General features: G+C 42.2%; 1 protein-coding gene across 1 annotated transcript in view; it reads right to left on the bottom strand.

The window, feature by feature from the left end:
- CCNB3 (cyclin B3) overlaps positions 1–20,505 on the bottom strand; it is a 33,104-nt gene extending 12,599 nt beyond the window's left edge. The window contains 7 exon segments of the mRNA XM_089324154.1: positions 487–579; positions 2,399–2,497; positions 3,793–6,145; positions 7,183–7,307; positions 14,186–14,257; positions 17,184–17,316; positions 20,366–20,505. Coding sequence (XP_089180280.1) covers positions 487–579; positions 2,399–2,497; positions 3,793–6,145; positions 7,183–7,307; positions 14,186–14,257; positions 17,184–17,279 — 2,838 coding nt within the window. The 5' untranslated portion in view covers positions 17,280–17,316; positions 20,366–20,505.
- Between the last annotated feature and the right edge of the window lie 293 nt (positions 20,506–20,798).

Raw genomic sequence — 20,798 nt, 5'->3', positions numbered from 1 at the left:
TTTGTTTGTACAAAGATTTCAGGCACAGTGAGTCACAGTGATCATTTAGCTGGAGTTTTATATCAAAGTCGGGAACTATTTACCAGCCAAGTATGGAGCTATCAGCCAATGGCCAACCTTGCAAACAGGCTTTTTTAAGGATAGCAGTAATGGGACCATTATATTAACTTTCATGAATAAGACATAATTCAATTCCAATCAAACTTCTAGCAAGATCTTTTGTAGATATAAATTGATCCTAAAATTTATGTAAAAAGGCAAAGGAACTAGAGTAACTAAAACGATTTTGAAAAAAAAAAAGAATACAGTTGGAAATATAACTTTACCCAGTTTTAAGACTATAGAAATAAAGACCAGGTGATATTGACAAGGGGTTAAATGCAGAGATCAATGAAACAAAATAAGAAAATAGACCCACCAAATTGATGCTGAATGACTAGTCAAGAAAGAATAGCAGCACCTTACGGCAGTAGTTGTCAGGCTTACCTGTACCTCCACCAACCAGTCCACAAGAATGGCTCTCATATCACTGCTGATCTCAACCTGCCAGCTCATATATTTTGTAAGTATGAACATTTTCTAGCAGCAATGAGAAAAAAATTAACATATAAACTCTTCTTGTAGTTCAAAATTGTAACTTAACAATTAACTTTTCCCTCATGGCTCTCTCTCATCATTTTCATTTGCTGTCTGATAGAAGCAGATCAAAGTATCCTTTATCCAGACCAGTTCCAGTTAGCCTTGGGAAACAGACACAAGTGATATTCAGGTGTCAAAGTGGATATTGAGGAGTCCAGTGGGCAGAAATATGCCTATGGCTAAAGGGGAATACCAAAATGGTTAAGCCCCTTCTTTGCAATTCAGTTTAAAGCACAATAATATGATATGTTGAATAGTTTTTTTCAATATTTAACATGCAAATACACCACATGGGGGATTTTATAAAACTTCAGATTCTGACTTAGAAGGCCTGGGGTAGGGAGAGGCTTTTGCACCTCTAACAAGATCACAAGTGAAACTAATACTATTTAATCCAAGGCTCATACTTAAATTGTCTCTTAAAGGTACAGAAGGTTCCTAATTTGACTTGGAATTCTGTGACTTAATGATGGTGCAAAAGTGATGCACATTTTGCAGACACTATACCTCAAATTTTCATCTTACACTAGGCTAGCAATTTGTGATGTGATATTCTTTTGTGATTCTGGGCAGCAGCAGCAAGTGCAGCTCCCAGTCACCCACGTGATCATGAAGGTAAACATCCAATTCTCTGCAGTGTACTGTGTTACTGAGCTATGATATGAATTAGGTGAAGTGTATTAGTGTATTTTTGATTTATAATATGTTTGACTTACGATGGGCACATCAGGATGTAACCCCATCATAAGTTGAGGGATATCTACAGATTAGAAAAGGCACCAGGGTGAGCATTTGACACAGAGGTTAAATTACTGCTCAGAATGTTCACATCCCACATCAGAATGCCTGCTTTGAGTAGTGGCCACTCTACTTCCGATCCATGGCTAGTACATGCCCTGTAAAGCAGCAGATGATGGCTCAAGTACTTGGGTCCCTGCTACCCACATGAGAGACTCAGACTAAGTTTGGGCTCCTGTATAGCCTGGTCCAGACCTAGCTGTTGTGGGCATGTAGGGAGTGAAGCAGTGGATAGAAGATATCTATCTCTCAATATCTCTTTTTCTGTCTTTCAAATAAAAATTAAAAATATTTTTAAAAGAAAAAGCATAGAATTTAAAGTCATGCAGTTAATCACTCTCCACAGAAAGAGATATTATTGCCTTGTTATACATGGGCTGCTAAACATTCTAGTTAGTAGACAAACTTGATCCTGTTTCATTGAGAAAGACAGAAGAAAATGTGGAATTGAATAATATTAGTGGTAAAAAAAAAAAAGAGAGAGACTGTCAGAATTCAAAGGAAAAAAAAAAAACTTCTCCACATTGGAACACTTAAACATGGGATGTGATTTTACATCCAGTGCCAGAAACATACATACAAAAGGAAAGTCTACAAGAGTAGTCACTCAAACACAGATGACCATTTTTGTGTCTGAAACAATCTCCTCAGCAATTAGACAGCAGGATTACAGTTTTCAGAGTGACAAGACTTTAGTTAATAGCCTAGCTTTACTGCATCATTTTCCCTGCCTGTAAAAGGGAGGTAATAATACCTACCATCATAAAGTTATTGGGAGAATTAAACAAGAATAATGTCCATAAATCTCTTAGCACAATGTATGACCCACAGTAAGCTACCAATGGATACTGGTTGTTGTTATTGTTATTTTCATCATTCCATTTCGACCTGTATGGTGAAAGATGGAATGATGAAGAAATGAGAACTAGAAATCATTGCACACCCATAGCTACCTACATACCTCTCTCTCCTTCATATAACTGAAGATATCCTTGGCATATGCTGAGTTGACATATGGATCATTGTAGTACCTGTTAATATCTTCCAGTTCATGATTCACCTTGGAAATCATCAGAAAGACATGTTAGGAAAAGAATCCAAGGAGGGCTTAGTACATACACATTGAACATGGATCTCTTCTCCCCATTGTCATATGTTACAATTCCTCAAGTCTCATATGTCCTAGGCCATATCAGACCATGCCCTGGCCCTGCAATTCCCATATCCAGTGACAATAAATGTCTAGTCTCCCTTGTATATATCCGTTATGCTCTATTAATAAAGCATCCTTTTTTCAGATAGGCTCAAAACTTCCAAAAAATAAGACATTCTTATTATATTTCAGCTGCATCACTTGTCTTCTTCGTCTCTTGGTTTTGGCCCAATTCATCCCCCTGAGAGTCTCTTCCTCCATTCCTCACTGAGGTTGATTTGTTGACAAGGACATTTTCAGGGCCAGCATTGTGGCGTAGCAGGCAAAGTATCTGCCTGCGATGCCAGCATCCCATATGGGCACCAGTTTGAGACCCAGCTACTCCACTTCCAATCCAGCTGCCTGCTAATGCACCTGGAAAACCAGGGAAAGATGGCCCAAGTGCTTGGGCCTCTGCACCCACGTGGGAAACCTGTCAAAAGCTCCTGGCTCCTGGATTTGGTCTGGCCCAACCCCAGCTGTTGCAGCCATTTCGGGAATGAACCAGCAGATCTAAGATATCTCTCTCACTCTCACTCTCTCTCCTCTCTCCATAATTCTGCATTTCAAATAAATAAAAAATAAATCTGAAAAAGGACATTTTCCTCCTGCTTGCTAAATCTCACCCATCACTCTTTTAATTTACAACTTAAATACCACCTGCCAGGAGGGATGCCCCAGTGAACTTTATCTTTGACTAAAGCCTACTATGTTGTAGACTGAAATGAATAAGATAATTTCCTGAATGAAATGGTCTAACCACTATTGCAAAGCTCAAGTATATAGCACAATATTCCATATTCTTGTATGTATTCTTGGAATAAAAAAAAGTTTCTGATTGCTTAGATCTATCACTATACCAATCAGGAAGTCAAGAGACTCTACAAGACCAACTTAACTTAAGAGAAAAACACCAAAAAGTCTGATAAATTTATTGCATATCATGGGGTAATCTTAGGCTGCAAAATGTGAGAAGATCATGTATCATTCAATAAAACTCAAAGCAGATCCAAGAAATGCTTGCTTGCTTTATACATGGACCTCCCACTACTTATACACAGTTCATTGCTTAGGAAGACAGAAAAAAAAATCTCTTTGCTAGCAGCCAACCCCAGGGCAACAAAAACACTTCAGCTAATTTAAGAAGAGATTAATACCTATACCTGTTCTCCCTTGCCATTAGGTGTGGAAAATTTGTTGCAAGAAAATTCGCATATACTGGAGTTGCTGTCAGAACTGGACTTGTGCACACCAAACGTGGTGGGAGTTCTGGGGGTCACCAATCTGGATCCAAGGGCAGTGCTGGACATGTCTGAGCTGGTATTAACTAGGGGGACCATTAAGAATGTCTTGAGAAAGGTAGCTCCTTTGGGGAAAGAATTTTCTCCCAAAGCCATTGTTTCTTCAAAGAACAACCCCTTCCCAGTGGTGGGGTTATTATTCAAGATCAATACTTCCTTGAGAACGAATGGCCCATTGATGACAGTCTTTGCCTCTGAGGCTAATGCTTCTTTGATTATGGGCTTCTTCTTCTTAGGGCTTGATTTCTTCTGAAAGGCCCAGTGCTCATTCAGGTTAATCCCCCTGACTCTTGCCCTGTCCTGTAATATTACGGGTCCCTGAGAGTAGCACTCCTCATCAAATGTAAGAGTCTTCTTACAGGACAAGCACTGCTTGTTCAGAGTCCCCTTTTCAGGGCTGGGCTTCTCCTGTGAAGCACAGGGCTCCCTCAGCTTAGTGTCATTGGTTCTTGCCATCTCACGAAATATTAAGGGCACCTCAGAGAGGCTATCCTTTTCAAGGGACAGCTTTTTCTGACAGGACAGCTGCTGCTTGCATGGAGCCTCCTCTTTCCTGGGGCTGGGCTGCTTCTGCAGGATGATCCCCTTCATTCTTGCCCTCTCCTGAAATATTACAGGCCCCTGAGAGTAGCACTCCTCATCAAATGTGAGACTCCTCTTAAAAGAAAACCGCTGCTGGCACAGAGTCCCCTTCTTGGAGTGGGACTTCTCCTGCAAGGCCAGTGGCTGCTTAGTAAAAGGCTCCTCATCCTTGGTGATATTCTTCCGCAGAGCCAACTGCTTTTGCAAGAGGCCTCTCTTTCCCTGAGCAGTGGGTTCCTTCTCTGAAGATAATTGGCTCTCTCTGCTTGTTGCTGCCTCAGTGGAGGACTGGTTCAAACGCAACTTCTTACTGCCAAGGGACGCCCTTTCAGTGATGCTTTTGTCTTTCAAGGCCAACAGCTCATTGAAAGAGTCCTCTTTGGAATCAGGCTTTGCTAGCAAGACCAAAGACACCTGGGAGGGGGACTTAGCAATGTCATGTGTCACAGCAGGTGAAAAGAGCTCTGGAGAGAAAAATATCTCGTCACCTGTAGGCTTTGCCTTCGAGGTCAGGGATCTCTTAATAGGTGATCGTTTTTCCATGGTGCTCTTCTTCTTTGAGAAGGACACCTCCTGAGGAGCAGTGCGCTTCTCTGTCAGTGCTGATGGGTCCTTCAAAAGGACCTCCCCTGCATTGATAGGCTGCTTCTTAGAGGACAGCAGCTTCTTATTCACTGAGTCCTCTTGAAAGGTGTTCTTCTGCAAGACCAGGGGCTTCTGTAAGGGGGTCACCGGTCTCTTAGTGACTTGCTCCTTATTTGAGAACAATGGTATCTTGGGGAGGATTTTCTCCTCAGTTGCAGGGCAGCCCTTCTGCAATACTGGTGACATAGAAGGGAACACGGCCCATCCAATGGCCCGCTTCTTTGGAAATATAGTGCTGGACCAGGGTGCCTCTTCAATGGCACGCTTCTTCTTAAGAGCCAAAGTCTCCCTAGAAAGCGACTTCTCCTCACTGGCATGCTTCTCTTGCAGTGCAGATGGCTCCTGGCAAAGGGACTCCTTCTCCATGGCAGGCTTTCTATTAAAGGACAATGGCTCCTTAGTGAGTGGCTTGTCTTTAGAGCTGACCCACTGCAATGCCAGGGGCTTCATGTGGGAACTCTTCCTTTGAGGAGTACACATATTTAAAGCTAAGGGCTTCGTGGTTGGCTTTTCAGTTTTAAGTCTCTTCTTATTCTTCAAAAACCACACACCGAAGGGATTGTCATCATCACTGCTATCGTCAGTGGAAAGGAAATCTTTCAAGCTGAACTTATATTCCTTACGTGCACTTGTCTTCTGCTCGGAGGGCAATGTCTTCTTGGTGGTGGCTTCCTCCATTTTACTTCTCTTTTTAACTGCCACTGATTCTAGGAAAAAGTCATTGTCACTGTCATTTTCTTTCTGAAAAGCAAGTGTCTTCTTCGGTAAGGACATCTCACACCTCATAAATCGCCTCCTTAAAGATGATAATTTCCTGACGATGGTTATATGGTCACAACTTTCTTCATCTTCTGAAACTTGCGGTTTTTTGAGGGCGGATGCCTCCTCGGTAGTCAGTGCTTTAGAGACGGTAGATTTCTCCACAGGGGGCAGTTTCTCCTTATTTAGTACCAGTGTGGAAGAGGCTACTACTGGTTTTGGCTTATATCTGTTAAAGAAAATAATGCCTTGGTAAGAAAAACATAGTTCCAAGGGTACTCATCTACCATACCTTCTTTGTTGCTATATTTATCAAAGCTATGTAAGGGAAAAAGGCTTTCACTTCAAGAGACAGATTACAAGGTAAAATATCAATGAATAGGAACCTTGATAAATCAAGTAACTACCATACTATAGAGTTTCTATGCCTAGGTCACTACATGTTTTCTCCTGAAATCCATATTATGCTTTCATATATGATCTGGCTTTTATTATTATACCTATCACAGGGAGATAGTAATGTCTCCATGGTCATGAGGGACAAACCTCCCTTAAATCTTCTAACGGGAGAAGCAGACTGATAAGCTATCAGCCAGCTCCTGAGAGTCCCAGAAAAGTTAAGTTGTCTCCAGACCTACTCAAACAGTGACTGAATTACTAAAAGAGAGAAAGCTAAGGTCTTTTGATAAATTGCTCGATGAGAACAGCTCTTTGAATATGTGCACACACACTATGAAAAAGAGAAAAAGTTTGTAACTCTGCAGCATCCACAGCTGTGCCTACTTCAGAACTCAGGGTTAATATAGTAGTTACCAATGTGACTCATGAAATATAGTCTCAACAAGGACAGAAGGGGATCAAAAGGATGACACACACTCGCCTTTATCATCTAAAACAATGTCAGCTGAGCGTCCTCCTGTAGTGGAATGAGAAGGCCATGCCAAGATGGCCACTGGCAACAGGCTGTGATTGGATGGCTTCGGAAACCACATGACAACAGAGCCTGCCTGGCAACAGGCTGTGATTGGATGGCTTCAGAAACTGCCTGGCAACAGGCTCTGATTGGTTAGGGCATAGACCGCCCCTTGACCAGATTGGCTGCCTTGGCTATTTAAGCTGCTGTACCAACTGAAATAAACTAGTCTGCAGGCTGCTTGCCTCTGGCCTGCTTTTATCCGGCTCCCGGGGTCTGTGTGGTGACTCTGTGCCTCTTGCCCCCACCACACTCCTCTCAGAACAAATCCACCTCAACATCCTCGTACTCACCTGTCAGAATTCATCTTGCTGGTTTTGGTCAAGCTTAGAGCTATATTCCCCTTTGTCTTCTTGGAAACATCTTTTACAAACTCATTATCTCCCTTCTTGGGCTGGGCAGGTTGAATTTGACAAGCCTATGGAAAATAAGGGAGAAGGAGGCAGTCAAATGAAGAGAACAAATGTTCCAGTAGATGGCTCTTACAGGTCCTGACCCACATCCCCATCTTCTTTGGGTGTTCACAGGAGTGAGAATCTAAATATCTCATAACCAGTACAGCACTGGGTCAACCAACCACAGTAGAAGCTAGCAGCAAACAAGTCCTATAGTAGCACAGTACATACGGGCCAAGTAGCAGCCTTAAGTGCTTCCAAGGAATACAGAATGCCGTTCTGATCTCCATGCTGGGCATACTGGCTAGCTTTCTTAACGTAACATTCCACTCCTTTTAAAGATGTACAGAGGGGATAATGGTGGTATGACTGGCTTTGTCACCTGAGCATGCTAAAAGCAACTAGTTTTTCAGAGTAGATTTCTAACACAATGCTATCTGTGATACAAGTGTCCCATGTCATTGAGTTATGGTATTTAATTAATGTTGGGCTCTGGGGAGTTCCACAACAGACTCTAATCATGACTGCCTTTATTAAATAGTAGGAGAGACCCCGGGACTGTGAATAATGTCAGTAAAAACAAATTTAAGTTATACTTTTCAAATGAAACATGAATCTATTTACATTTCAACTAAGTATCATGTCCACATTAAAGGGAAAAGAGGGAAACTAAAGAAAACAAGAAATAACCAATCCATATAACTTATAATATATAACTATATACTCTGATATATACATTCTTTTTTTTTTTTTTTGACAGGCAGAGTGGACAGTGAGAGAGAGAGACAGAGAGAAAGGTCTTCCTTTGCCGTTGGTTCACCCTCCAATGGCCGCCGCGGCCGGCGCGCTGCGGCCGGCGCACCGCGCTGATCCGATGGCAGGAGCCAGGAGCCAGGTGCTTTTCCTGGTCTCCCATGGGGTGCAGGGCCCAAGCACCTGGGCCATCCTCCACTGCACTCCCTGGCCACAGCAGAGGGCTGGCCTGGAAGAGGGGCAACCGGGACAGAATCCGGCGCCCCGACCGGGACTAGAACCCGGTGTGCCGGCGCCGCTAGGCGGAGGATTAGCCTAGTGAGCCGCGGCACCGGCCCTGATATATACATTCTTGATCAGGATAGGTTTGTGGGAGGTAGAGACTACAAATAAATCTGGAACTCTTTTTAGTAGATTTGTTACAATAGTACAGCTGGAAGTAACTTTGAAACTATTTTAGAAGTATTACAGTACTGAGAAAATGTGTCCATGTTCTTGAGAACCAGGGTTCTCATTGCAGAAAAAGGAACATACAGAGATAGATAGACAGACAGACAGGGGAATGCAAGAAAGAAACTTGTTATGGAAAGTGGAGCTTTGTAAATCCATGATTTCTTAAACAGTATGTGTTTGTGTGTGTGTGTATTTTTGTCTGTATATGTGAATACAGATGTGTTTATGTGTATATGTACAAGTGTGGGAAACAGATTTTCCTAGCTCTCTCTGCTGAAAGGGCAGAAAAGGCAGACACTAGTAGCACAGCTACCACTGAGATCTTGATATATAATACTGTTCCCCATTAAAAGGAATCAGAACTCTTTGGAGAAATGGTTGACTCCAGTGCCAGGACAAAGTAGCTATGACATTGAACAGGAACATCTTTTTGTGCTGGAAAGAAAATGCTCAAAAAAAATTATAAGAGCATCCCATATTGAAGTGACTCCTACTGACCATATCTGAGACATTTCAAGTACCAAAATAAAGTACAATAAAAACAATAAACCACTGAAAAAAATAGCAATGCATGAGTCCATATCAATAATAAACAAACAGGGGAGAAGGAAAAGCTCAGGCTTGTAGAATGCCAAGGGAAGACTGCTAAGTGGGGAAGTTCTGGAGTTGGAAAAATCATAATAAAGATAGATTTAGACAAAAAATCAATGGATGCTAAATCTAGGGAACATTTTTGATGAACAGCAAGTTATTTACAGGCTCTTAAGAGTATGTCCTAGTGGCCAGTGTTGTGGACTAGTGGGTAAAGCTGCCGCCTGTATCCTATATGAGTGTCGGTGTGTGTCCTAGCTGCTCCACTTCTGATCCAGATCCCTGATGAGGGCCTGGGAAAAGCAGCAAAGGATGGCCCAAGTGTTTGGGGCCCTGACACCCACATGGGAGATTCAGATGAAGCTCTGAGCTCCCAGCTTTGACCTGGCCCAGCCATGCCCACTGCAGCCATTTGGGGAGTGAACCAACAGATGGAAGATCCCTGACTCTCTGTCTCTTCCTCTATGTAATTCTGACTTTCAAATAAATAAATAAATTTTTATAAAGAGTATGTCCTACAGACTGCTTATGAGTTTTAAGAGTAAAAATAGAGGAACTATATAGTAGAGAAACCAGGTCACATTTTGACCAGGTGATCAAAATTAACATCAACAGTGAGGGACAGATAAACATGTGCTCCCAGAGATGATACATTGAGAAGGACTGAGCATCACCTACACCTATACTAGTATTCCAGTTCACAATCTATAATATTGATCCAATTACAAGGAAACATCACCTAGACACACAAAGAGGACCGTTAAAGGGCAGTTGAGGAGAAGGCATTTGGATGCCTGCAACCCATATGAGAGTTCTTGGGTTCAAGTCCCAGCTCCAATTTTGATTCTAGCTTCCTGCTAATGTGCACCTTGGGAAGCAGCAGGTGATGGCTCAAGTACTTGGGTTCCTGCCACCCTCATTGAAGAGCCAGATTTTGTTCTGGGCCTCTAGCTTCAGCATGGCCCAGCTTCAGCTGTTGTCAGCATTTGGGGAGTGAACCAGCTCTCTCCCCCACCTCCTTTCAAATAAACAAAAAGTTAATAATTTAAAATACTTGAAGGGATTTGGGTGGGACTCCATCACTCAAAAATAACAATGTTATGAAAATTTAAAAAAAAAACATACAAAGTTAGGGCCAGTATTGTGGCATAACAAGTAAAGCTGCCATCTGCAATGCCAGCATTCCATATGGGTGCACATCTGTGTCCTGGCTGCTCCACTTCCAATCCAGCTCCCTGCTAATGGCTTGGGTAAAGCAGCAGAAGATGGCCCAAGTCCTTGGGCCCCTGCTACCCATGTGAGAGGCCTGGAAGAAGCTCCTGACTCCTGACTTTAGCCTGGCCTAATCCTGTCTGGTGCAGCCACCTGGGGAGTGAACCAGCAGATGGAAGATATTTCTCTCTCTCCCTCTCCTTCACCCTCTCCCAATCCTGTGTGTGTGTGTGTAACTCTGTCTTTCAAGTAAATAGAATAAATATTTAGGGGGCTGGCAGTGTGGTGTAGCTGGTAAAGCCACCATCTGCAGTGCTGGCATCCCATATGGGCACTGGTTTGAGTCCCAGCTGTTCCACTTCTGATCTGGCTCTCTGCTATGGCCTGGGACAGCAGTAGAAAGTGGCCCAAGTCCTTGGGCCCCTGCACCCATGTGGGAGGCCTGGAGGAAGCTCCTGGCTCCTGGCTTCGGATCACCGCAGCTCCAGCCATTGCAGCCAGTGGGGGAGTGAACCAGCAGATTAAGGCTTCTCTCTCTCTGCCTCTCCTTCTCTCTGTGTAACTCTTTCAAATAAATAAATAAATCTCAATAAATAAATAAATAAATAAATATTTTAAAAAATGCTGTGAATTCCCTACTTGGTATAGGGTTAATCTTATGAGTATAAAAATTAACTGAAAATTGATTTCTGTAAAAAATAAGAATGAGAAAGAAAGAGGAAAGAGGAAGAAAGGCAGGAGTATGGGAGGGAGGGAGGTGGGGGGAAGAAGCACCATCTTCCCAATTGTGTATATATTAAATGCATGAAGTTGTATTCCTTAAACAAAATAAATTTTAAAAAAATACAAAAATACAAAGGCTATGGAAATGTTCCAGGCTAAGAGGCTAAAAAGATAAGGCAAGTAAATGGCCAGAGTGAGATTAGAGTCATTTACTGGAGGGGAAAAATCATTTAAAGAGTATTATGACGTCAAATGAGAACACTGGAAAATGGCTAATCACATAAAAGTGTTTCATCAGTATAAATCTATAGCTGGAAACTGTACTGTGGTTATATGAGACAATTTCCTTATTCTTTGGAAAGACACACTGAAGTACTCAGGGGAACTAAAAGCCATGGTATATGTAAGCAAATGATAAAGCAAATATAGTAAAAGTTATAAGGGCATTCTTTATTTTTGCAATGCTTTGCAAATTTGAAGTGATTTCCAAATGAAATGTGGAACAAAAAGTATGTCTCTGTATCATCAGATCATAACAAGCAAGTGTAACTTAATAGGTAATTATTTCTTGGGACCTCAAATCATCTACCTCTACTCTTCAAAGAGCTTGGCACCACTTTCATTTTAGTTTTACAAACTCACTGTATATGCAATCAAGATTCAGAATGGGAAAACCGGTGCATTTCTGGACAAAAGAGAGGTAGAGATCCTAACCTCCAAAGTTAACCTCTCTGCTTGCCATATATGCAGTTTCAACGCACTGATACTTTCAGATCTAAGCTCAAGGGACAATTATGCATTTTTCTCCAGAATTCTTTCACCACAAAATAGAATAGAGGTGAAAATCTGAACATGAAACTATGTAGGTAAACAGGGATGTAGGCCCTATCTCCTTATCTTAGCATCTGCTTTGTCATAACAAATGCCCTTCCCATTCCACAAATGATAAAAGGAAGGGTGAAAAATTCATAGAAGATCAGCTTATTAAAACATATCAACTCTTTTTAACAAGCCAGGATCTCACTGTCACAAATGTTGAAAAGCCAAAGATGGGGACACAGAGACCTAGTAATACTAACAGGAAGAAGCAAATCATCATATAAGGAATCCCCAAAATTCAGAGCGAAAGGAGCCCCTCAACCCTCAATCAGATGAGCTCAGACATCTGTATAACCTAGACCCTGGGAATGGTTTAGGTATATTGCAATTATGTAACCTTTCCTGGAACACACCAAAGAACATTCAAGGCAACCAAAGTCAATCTGCAGAATTTGAATGCAGAAGAGAAATGGGCTTTCTGAGCAGCTGGAAAGCTAGAGGCAGAAATACTACTCAGGGATGCCTTGCACCCTGCCCCATACTGTCAATAAGGATGTGGCCAATAGTTTGTTTGAAGAACCAAGAAGGTTATATATACCGGCACAGATTTCCTAGGATTGAAATAGTTTATTTGTGTCTGTTCTTTCTTAATGGTGAAAAAAAAAAACACTCATGAAAGAAAGGACTGAAACATAGTAAGAAAGTTTCTCATATGCTGTGGAGCCTTATTACTGTGGTCTGAATATTTGTGTCTGCCCAAAATTCATGTCAAAATCTAATCCTCAATGTGACTGTATTAAGAGATGGGTTCTGCTGGGAGGTGATTAAGTCATAAGGAGTAGAGATTGTAGAAATGGGATTAGTGCACTTATAAAAGAGGTCAAAGGGAGCTTGATTTCCCCTTTCACCATGTAAAAACACAGCTAGAAGATACCATTTATGAGGAATGGGCCCTCTGTAGATACCAGCACCTTGATCTTGGATTTCCAGCAATACATTTCTGCCATTTATAACCTTACCTAGTCTGTTTTGCTACAGCATCCCCAACAGACTAAAACACCTTTGAAAAGTGTCACTGTACTCCCCTCAGGGACTCTGAGGGCCAATGGAGTTACACTAAGACTAGCTGTAGAGCTCATGATTTGTGTGGTTACCTTATTTCAACCAAGCTCTTAGACCCATGGCTCAGTAAATCAGGAAGTAAATCTAATCTTAGTGGGGTGTGTATAGGAGGGAGTTCTTTTTACCAATTATTAGTAAGTCTAACATTATGCAGAAAGCCGTAAGTTAACCACATACATTTTAATTTGCATCAGAATGTGAATGCATTAGAAGGATGATCATACATCATTTTCACAACAGGAATCCAAAGGAGAGAATTTTGCCAATTCTTATCCAATTCTTCCCAAGACAGTACAACATTATCTAGCAGATACAGGCTTTCTGGTAGCCACAGAAACACACTAGTCTATTGGGCAGGAATTGTTCACCAGGTTTCTCTGCAGCCTGGATGAAATAAGACTTCAAAACCAACATTGTCCTCATCTGTAAAATACAGATGATTGCAGTATCTGCCTAATAAGGTTACATGAAAATAACCTGAGTTTATACCTTAAAAAGTGCTTAGAATAGTACCTAACACATGGTAAGTACTCAGTATTCTTTAGTTATTATTTTCTAAGACCAGCAGTTACCTTCAGCCTGATTTTATACTCTATTAGCAAATTCTCTTACTTTTTTTTACTTACTTTTTATGTTTGCTGGTCCTTTAATAATACCATAAGGGAGGTGACTTAGAGGCAAACTCAAAAAGTCTAGTCAAGATTGAGTATCCAGCTCTTCATAGTTGAATATTGGATCACAGAACTACAGTTCTCAATGGTTCTGCACATAAGTTTTTTTTTTATTGTCACTGTGACTGAACTGATGCTAGTTGAAATTAGTCCTACGCAACAGAAAAATTGTGCTGCCCAAAATGCCCATGGTGCTTAAACTGATAAACACTGCCCTAGTCTACTATGATTCTACAAAGTACTTGTTTCTAAGACATAGGCAGCCAGCTGAGCCACATCTGGACTTTATCTCAATGCCATATCCCTTATCTATAATTTCATATCTGTTATTCACTCTGTCTACTACTTCCAGAGAACTCTACCAATTGACCCAGATGGTGTGTGCCAGTAGAAGAGCCCCTGGAATTTCTGAAGTTGAGTCACTCATTCCAAATAAAATCTGCTCTCAGTATTTCTGAGAGGCTCAGGGGGTATGGTAAACTGGAAAGGTTCCCCAAAGAAGAAGCTATCTAACCCTTATGCAAAATGACAGAAGAAGATTGGACTGGCATACTCACATTGGTGAGATCTTCAAAAGCTGATCTCATTGTGAATAGTCCCTGCAGTGAAGAACAAGATGTCTCCGCTCTCTGAAAAAGTAAAAAGAGGTTAATGAATATATCCAATTGTGAACATTCTCTTCATGAACTATGGGTCTTATTCAGGGTTCTGGGGAAACTTCAGAATTGAATCTCCAGATAACTTAAGATACATATAATAAACCCCAATTTACTATAATAAGGAAATTTTGACACTCAGAGCCACTTAGAGAGTCTCTGAGGAAGGTACTCACTGATGACAGGGACAAGGCTTTTAAGAGAGAAGATGACCTTCAGTTTAACTCTCAGAATGAGAAAATTTTGGTGAAGCTAATTTTTCTTCTTTCTCCTTTCATGCTTAGGGTTATCCTATCTAAGATAGGATATCTAACATAGGGATCTCTTATGTTAAAGTAGCAGATTTAAGACATTTCTAAGAGGGACAGTAGCATGCATACCTCGATAGTGTCTTCCAGGATCAGCTCTTTACTACCTCTTTTTTTTTAAAGATTTATTTTATTTATTTGAAAGACACAGTTACAGAGAGAGGTAGAGACACAGAGAGAGAGAGGTCTTCCATCCTCTGGTTCACTAACCAGATGGCCACAATGGCCGGAGCTGCACTGATCCAAAGCCAGGAGCCAGGAGCTCCCACACAGGTACAGGAGCCCAATCACTTAGGCCATCTTCTACTGCTTTCCCAGGCCATAGCAGAGAGCTGGATCAGAAGAGGAGCAGCTGGGACTAGAACTGGCACCCATATGGGATGCCAGCACTTCAGGCCAGGGCTTTAACCTGCTGTGCCATGGCGCCAGCCCCTTTACTACCTCTTGACCTTGGACAAGTCACTTAATCTCTGAGCTTCAGCTGGAATGACACCTACCTCACAGAGCCTTTGAGGATTAAATGATAGAATGCATGCTTTTTTAAAGTGCATAAACTATAAATGGAGAGAAATAGTACTTAAAAGTATGTAGTTTGATATGATTATAAACCTCTCAAGGGAAATTTTGTATTTTAACAAAGGAGTTTGGTAATCCAGAGTAACCTTCAATTGCTAGCGTATATACAAGAAGGATGGGAGAAAGGAGGAAAGGGGAATACTTTGATGCAGAGGAGGTTTGCTTTCTAGGTACTGTGGATATATGCACGCCTTACTCAAGTCCCAAGTGAGTAGGGTTATCAGGAGTTAGAGGTTAGGGAAAATGATGCTGTAGTGCTCCTCTATCCCCAACAGCTTTTATTTGGTGAAAGTCTCCTAAGTCTCTGATTTTCCTTACAAAATTCTGAGAATAAATCTTGCTTTTTACCAACGTCAGAGAGCTGTAATAATGTGAAGCAGAACTCTGGGATCACACCATTTGCTTTATTTTCCAGTTCCTCAATTAACAGTTGGTACACGGCACAGTAAGTAATCAGAAGTTTAGAAAATGGATTCATGATAACAATAGTTCAATCCAATTCAACAGAGTACCTGGTAGGGCTGAGAAGAATTCCTTCCATTTTCTAATTGATTAAGCTAACAAGTAAGTAAACGATTAGTCTCTTGTCTAGTTCATGAAAAATAATCCTAGTATGAATAATTATCAAAAAGTAAAATATTATTTTCTCATCAAGTAGCCACGAAATGAACTGTAGTCTATTATCCAATTCCTATTTAATACTACAGGTAGAAATAATCAGCCTAATGTAAAACCAGCAACTGAAACGGAACTCAATAAAACCTAGGCTTGCAAAATATGCTCCAGGAAAGTTGGATTTGGAAACATAATTGACACAAAAGAAAACTGCAGGGGCAGAACTCTAGTCAGAAAATTAAATATGGGGCCGGCGCCGTGGCTCACTAGGCTAATCCTCCACCTAGCGGCGCCGGCACACCGGGTTCTAGTCCCGGTCGGGGCGCCGGATTCTGTCCCGGTTGCCCCTCTTCCAGGCCAGCCCTCTGCTGTGGCCAGGGAGTGCAGTGGAGGATGGCCCAGGTGCTTGGGCCCTGCACCCCATGGGAGACCAGGAAAAGCACCTGGCTCCTGGCTCCTGCCATCGGATCAGCGCGGTGCGCCGGCCGCAGCGCACCGGCCGCAGCGCGCCGGCCGCGGCGGCCATTGGAGGGTGAACCAATGACAAAGGAAGACCTTTCTCTCTGTCTCTCTCTCTCACTGTCCACTCTGCCTGTCACAAAAAAAAAAAAAATAAATATGAACAGAAACCAGATCAATATATCAAATATTTCCTAAAAAATTTACATGGGAAAAATTTGGCTCTTCCATGAAAATCATTTTAGTAAAACAAGAAGGAAAATTATTAGAAAATGTGTATAGGGGCCGGTGCCATGGTGTAGTGGGTAAAGTTGTTGCCTGCAGCGCCGGCATCCCATATGGGCGGCAGTTCGAGTCCTGGCTGCTCCACTTCCTATCCAGCTCTCTGCTTTGGCTGGGAAAACAGTGGAAGGTGGTCCAAGTGCTTGGGCCCCTGTAACCGCATGGGAGACCTGGAAGAAGCTTCAAGTTCCTGGCTTTGGATTGGCACAGCTCCCAGCCATTGCGGCGATTCAGCGAATGAACTAGCAGATGGAAGATTTTGCCTTTCAAATAAATAAATCTTTAAAAAATCAATGATAATACATTTGCTAGCATAATCTTCATACTCTTCCCAGAATGCACTAGACAGCCTCTGGCAAGCCTTCTTAGCTTCTCAAGCAAAATAAGAATATAGATGTGATCATTAACGAGGGTTCAGTATCGTTTGGCTTTGAAACTTATAGAGAGTGGCCTTCAATCAGCCCATGCATTTATGGGAAAGAAGACTTCACACTTTGAAACTTCTCATTTTCTGGTATTCTCCAACTTTAAGGACTGCCACCTCTCCTCATTTTATCAAATTAAATCGAATATACTCTGAACGATTCAGGAGCGAGGATAGATACAGAGCCAACAGAAAAGATTACTTGTGACACTTAGGAAAGACAGCTTGCACTAACCTTTTCATGATGGCCACGATCCCTGAATGGAATTTTACGGTACTGAGGTCTCTTAATGTTAGGTTTGAAGACTGGAGGTGATTTTGGCAATGACATCTCTTACAGATTTAGCTATGCGTTATCCAAGACAGGGCTGCAATCAGAAAGGGACATTTTTAAAACATCATTCACCAAAAGCATCACGGAATTATCTTCAGATTCTTGAGAAAACCCACTATCTCTATAGTAATCCCAGAGGAAAACCAGACATTGAAGTTAGGCAGATATAAGTTCAAATCTTGGTTCTATCACAATCAACCATGGGCAAGTGACTTCAATGTGAAATGGAGATAAGTATACACACAGTATCAGAGTGTTATTCAAATTAAATGAGACATTCCATGTAAAAAGCCCAGCACAATGCCTTGCCATCCTCTGGAGCCACTAGGACTATGGCCTAGCCCCCAGTTTAGACTTCAGAATACTGGAGATAAATTCCATGAAAGTTTTGCAATGTAAACAGTGAAGAACATGGCAGCTTATATAGTCCAGAGGATTGCTGGTAAAGTCAGTTTTCTTGAAAAGACATGAGGTCCCAGCCACAACAATTATAACAATCCTACAGAAAAGATATAATTATTGCATGCCCTGCACACGTGTGTGCATGCACGCATGCACATATGCACACATGACAGTCTGAGTAAGCATTTTTAAGCTTCATTCAGTCAGATGAGACTGTAATCCAGTTCCAGATGCCTGGTAGGAAAGAAAATTCAAAAGATAACATGGGGCCAGCATTGTGGCACAGTGGGTTAAGCTGCCACCTGCAATGCAGGCATCCCATAGCAGAGTGCAGGTTTGAGTCCTGTCTGCTCCACTTCTAATCCAGCTTTCTGCTAATATACCTGGGAAGGCAGCAGGAGATGGTCCAAATACTTGTGTCTCTGACACACATATGGGAGACCCAGATAGAGTTCCAGGTTCCTGGCTCTGGTCTGGCCCAGTCCCAGGCATTGCAGCCATTTGGGGAGTGAATCAGTAGATGGAAGATTGATATCTCTCTAACTCTGCATTATAATTGATTGATTGATCAATTGATTGATTTTTGCAAAAGAGATGAGCTGGGGCCGGTGTTTTGCCATATTGGGTAAAGCCACCGCCTACAATGCCAGCATCCCATATGGGCACCAGTGTATGTCCTGGCTGCCTCACTTCTGATCTGGCTCCCTATTAATGGCCTGGCAAAGCTGATTTGGGTTTTGCTTTGGACAAAGAAGTATTAAACATTTTTTTAAGTAAAGAAAGGCCAGTGCAACTACATGCCTTCACATTTATTATCTCAGTTGATTCTTACAATGAAACTCAGGCGGTAAGCAATGCAGGTACAATTCACTTCATTTTACAGTACCAGCTTAGTTAAGTTACTTACTACCTGGGATAAACTAACCATCAAGCAGCCGGATCACCTTTTCTAGGACTCCTAAAATACCATTAAGTTTCTCAGATCACATGGAAAAGCATTCCAAAAAAGTGAAAGGAGGTCAAATGAACACAGGTTTTGGACTATGAGCAACTGGGCTTCTAAACCAGTTCTCTTAACATCTCTGCGCCTCAGTTTCCTCATCTGCAAAACAGCTATAACCACAATGACTTACACAAGAGTCAGGTGGCTCAATGTTAACTTGGATATACAAAGCCTGGAGCATGGTAGGCAATAAATGGTAAGTCTTACTTGCCTTCTTATTCTTCAAATCCAAACCTATTTTCTCTCTCATCCTTCAAAACTCAGCCAAGCAGCAATAAAACTAAATTGAGTGCACCCACTCAACTTCACCACGTGAAAACCACTTACTCCCCTTTTATTATTTATGCTTCCTACAATCCCTTATAGATATCCAAAGACTCACGCTCTGAAACCTTTACGTTTCAAAGGGAAAGAACATTGAACAGGCTAGGAACTTTAGCTGACAGCATTACAGGTTAACTAAACCTCCGAGAATGTAAGATTAGGCAGATGATAGTTATATACAACATTCATTATCCTAAACACTCATCACTTGCTTTGGAGGACCCACACTTAGGAAAACTAATTCTGTTGCCTCTGGGAATAGAGATGGGAGGGGACTGACACCACCAAAAGCAGCCTTAAAAGGACACACTCCACAGAACATTCATGTTCTACCTCCTACAGAACCCTGAACTTTAATTGGACAAGAAAATTAGGAAGCCTTTGCCTTTTCAGATTCTCCACCTCCCCTACACACACACTAAATGTTGGAGACACCAGTGGACATCCCAGCGCTGGTGCTGAAACCCACACAGGGGCAGCAGAGTTGATTATCAAAACAGCCTCTAGGAAGGAGTAGCTATTTTATATATAAAAAAGCAGGTTGCAGACAAAAAGGAACAGGGAGAGAATGCCAAATGGTATCAATGAAAGCAGCACTGGGCAGGGAATGATGCCTTGGGGTCTAGTTCTGGCCCTGCCACAAGCTGGCTGGGTGACACAGGGCAGCCTGTGCCTTGGTTTCTTTACCTAATAAAATGAGGCAATGGGCACAGAGTCTTCTCAATATTCAATATGAGGCCAAAGGACAAGCAACATTAGCATCACCTGGGAGCTTGTGAGCAATTTAAAAACTCCGGCCCCAAGCTAGGCCTACCAAATTGGAATCTGCAAATTAACAACATCCTTAGATATGCACTTTAAGAGGCGCTTTGCCAGGGTCCCTTTTAAGCGGACCATAACACAGGGCGGTGGGAAAGCCAAAGGGGATAAAAAAAGGAATAAGGACACGTTTGCATCCTCCATAACCTTCAATCAGTGGTTCAGAAGACATCCTTCAAGTAGCATTCTCTAATTCATCTGGTCCTACAGCACTTGGGAATGAAATTTATGCCGCACACTTTTCGTTTGTGAAAGACATTCAGTACAAGTCCTCTGGTTCAGACACATTTACTGGCTGTTCTAAAAGCTGGGACCTAGTCTTGTTTGCTCTGACTTCTCACTCCCTAATTCACGCTCTCTGCCCCACTTCACACAGAGCTCACTCTGCGGACCGCCGACGGGAGAATGAGACAGAACTTCTGCCACAGGGATGCCATGCATCCCTGCAAGAGAAGACAGCAAGTATCAAGGGACTCGAGGGATACTGAACACAGCTGGACACTCAAGCAGGCAGCACAAGCCCAAAGGCGCCTACCTCACACCGAGACTGAGAACAGAACAGGAAAAACCATAGACGCAGCCCTACACCAGGAGAGACCAGGCAAATGAACGGAGCTCTGTGTCGTAGTGAGCGAGCTAAGTCTGGCTCAACCTGGCCAGTGCTCAGTCCAATTAGCCCCGTAGGAGCTTTTGAAACCTTCAGCCTCAGGAGGAAGCATAGTGGTGATTGGCCAGCGAGGGACCAATCAGCGTGCAGAAATGAGATGGGCGCCAGCCTAGCAAGGAGCTGGGGCTGGGTAGTTTTAAAGTGAACTCTGCGGCTAATGGACTTCTCATTGGGGCGTAATTTTGAGCAAAATTACCTGGACCAGGCTGGGCTGACAAAAGGGGAATACTAGGTCTTTCTAAAGACAGGTTTTCATTTAAATATGCCTGCTGAAGGATGGCAAGAGAGTGTGGAGGGCGAG

Source organism: Oryctolagus cuniculus, chromosome X, assembly GCF_051225735.1.
Source record: "Oryctolagus cuniculus isolate XC-2025 breed Fujian yellow rabbit chromosome X, ASM5122573v1, whole genome shotgun sequence".
NCBI lineage: Eukaryota > Metazoa > Chordata > Mammalia > Lagomorpha > Leporidae > Oryctolagus > Oryctolagus cuniculus.
This window is presented reverse-complemented; position numbering and strand designations above follow the sequence as displayed.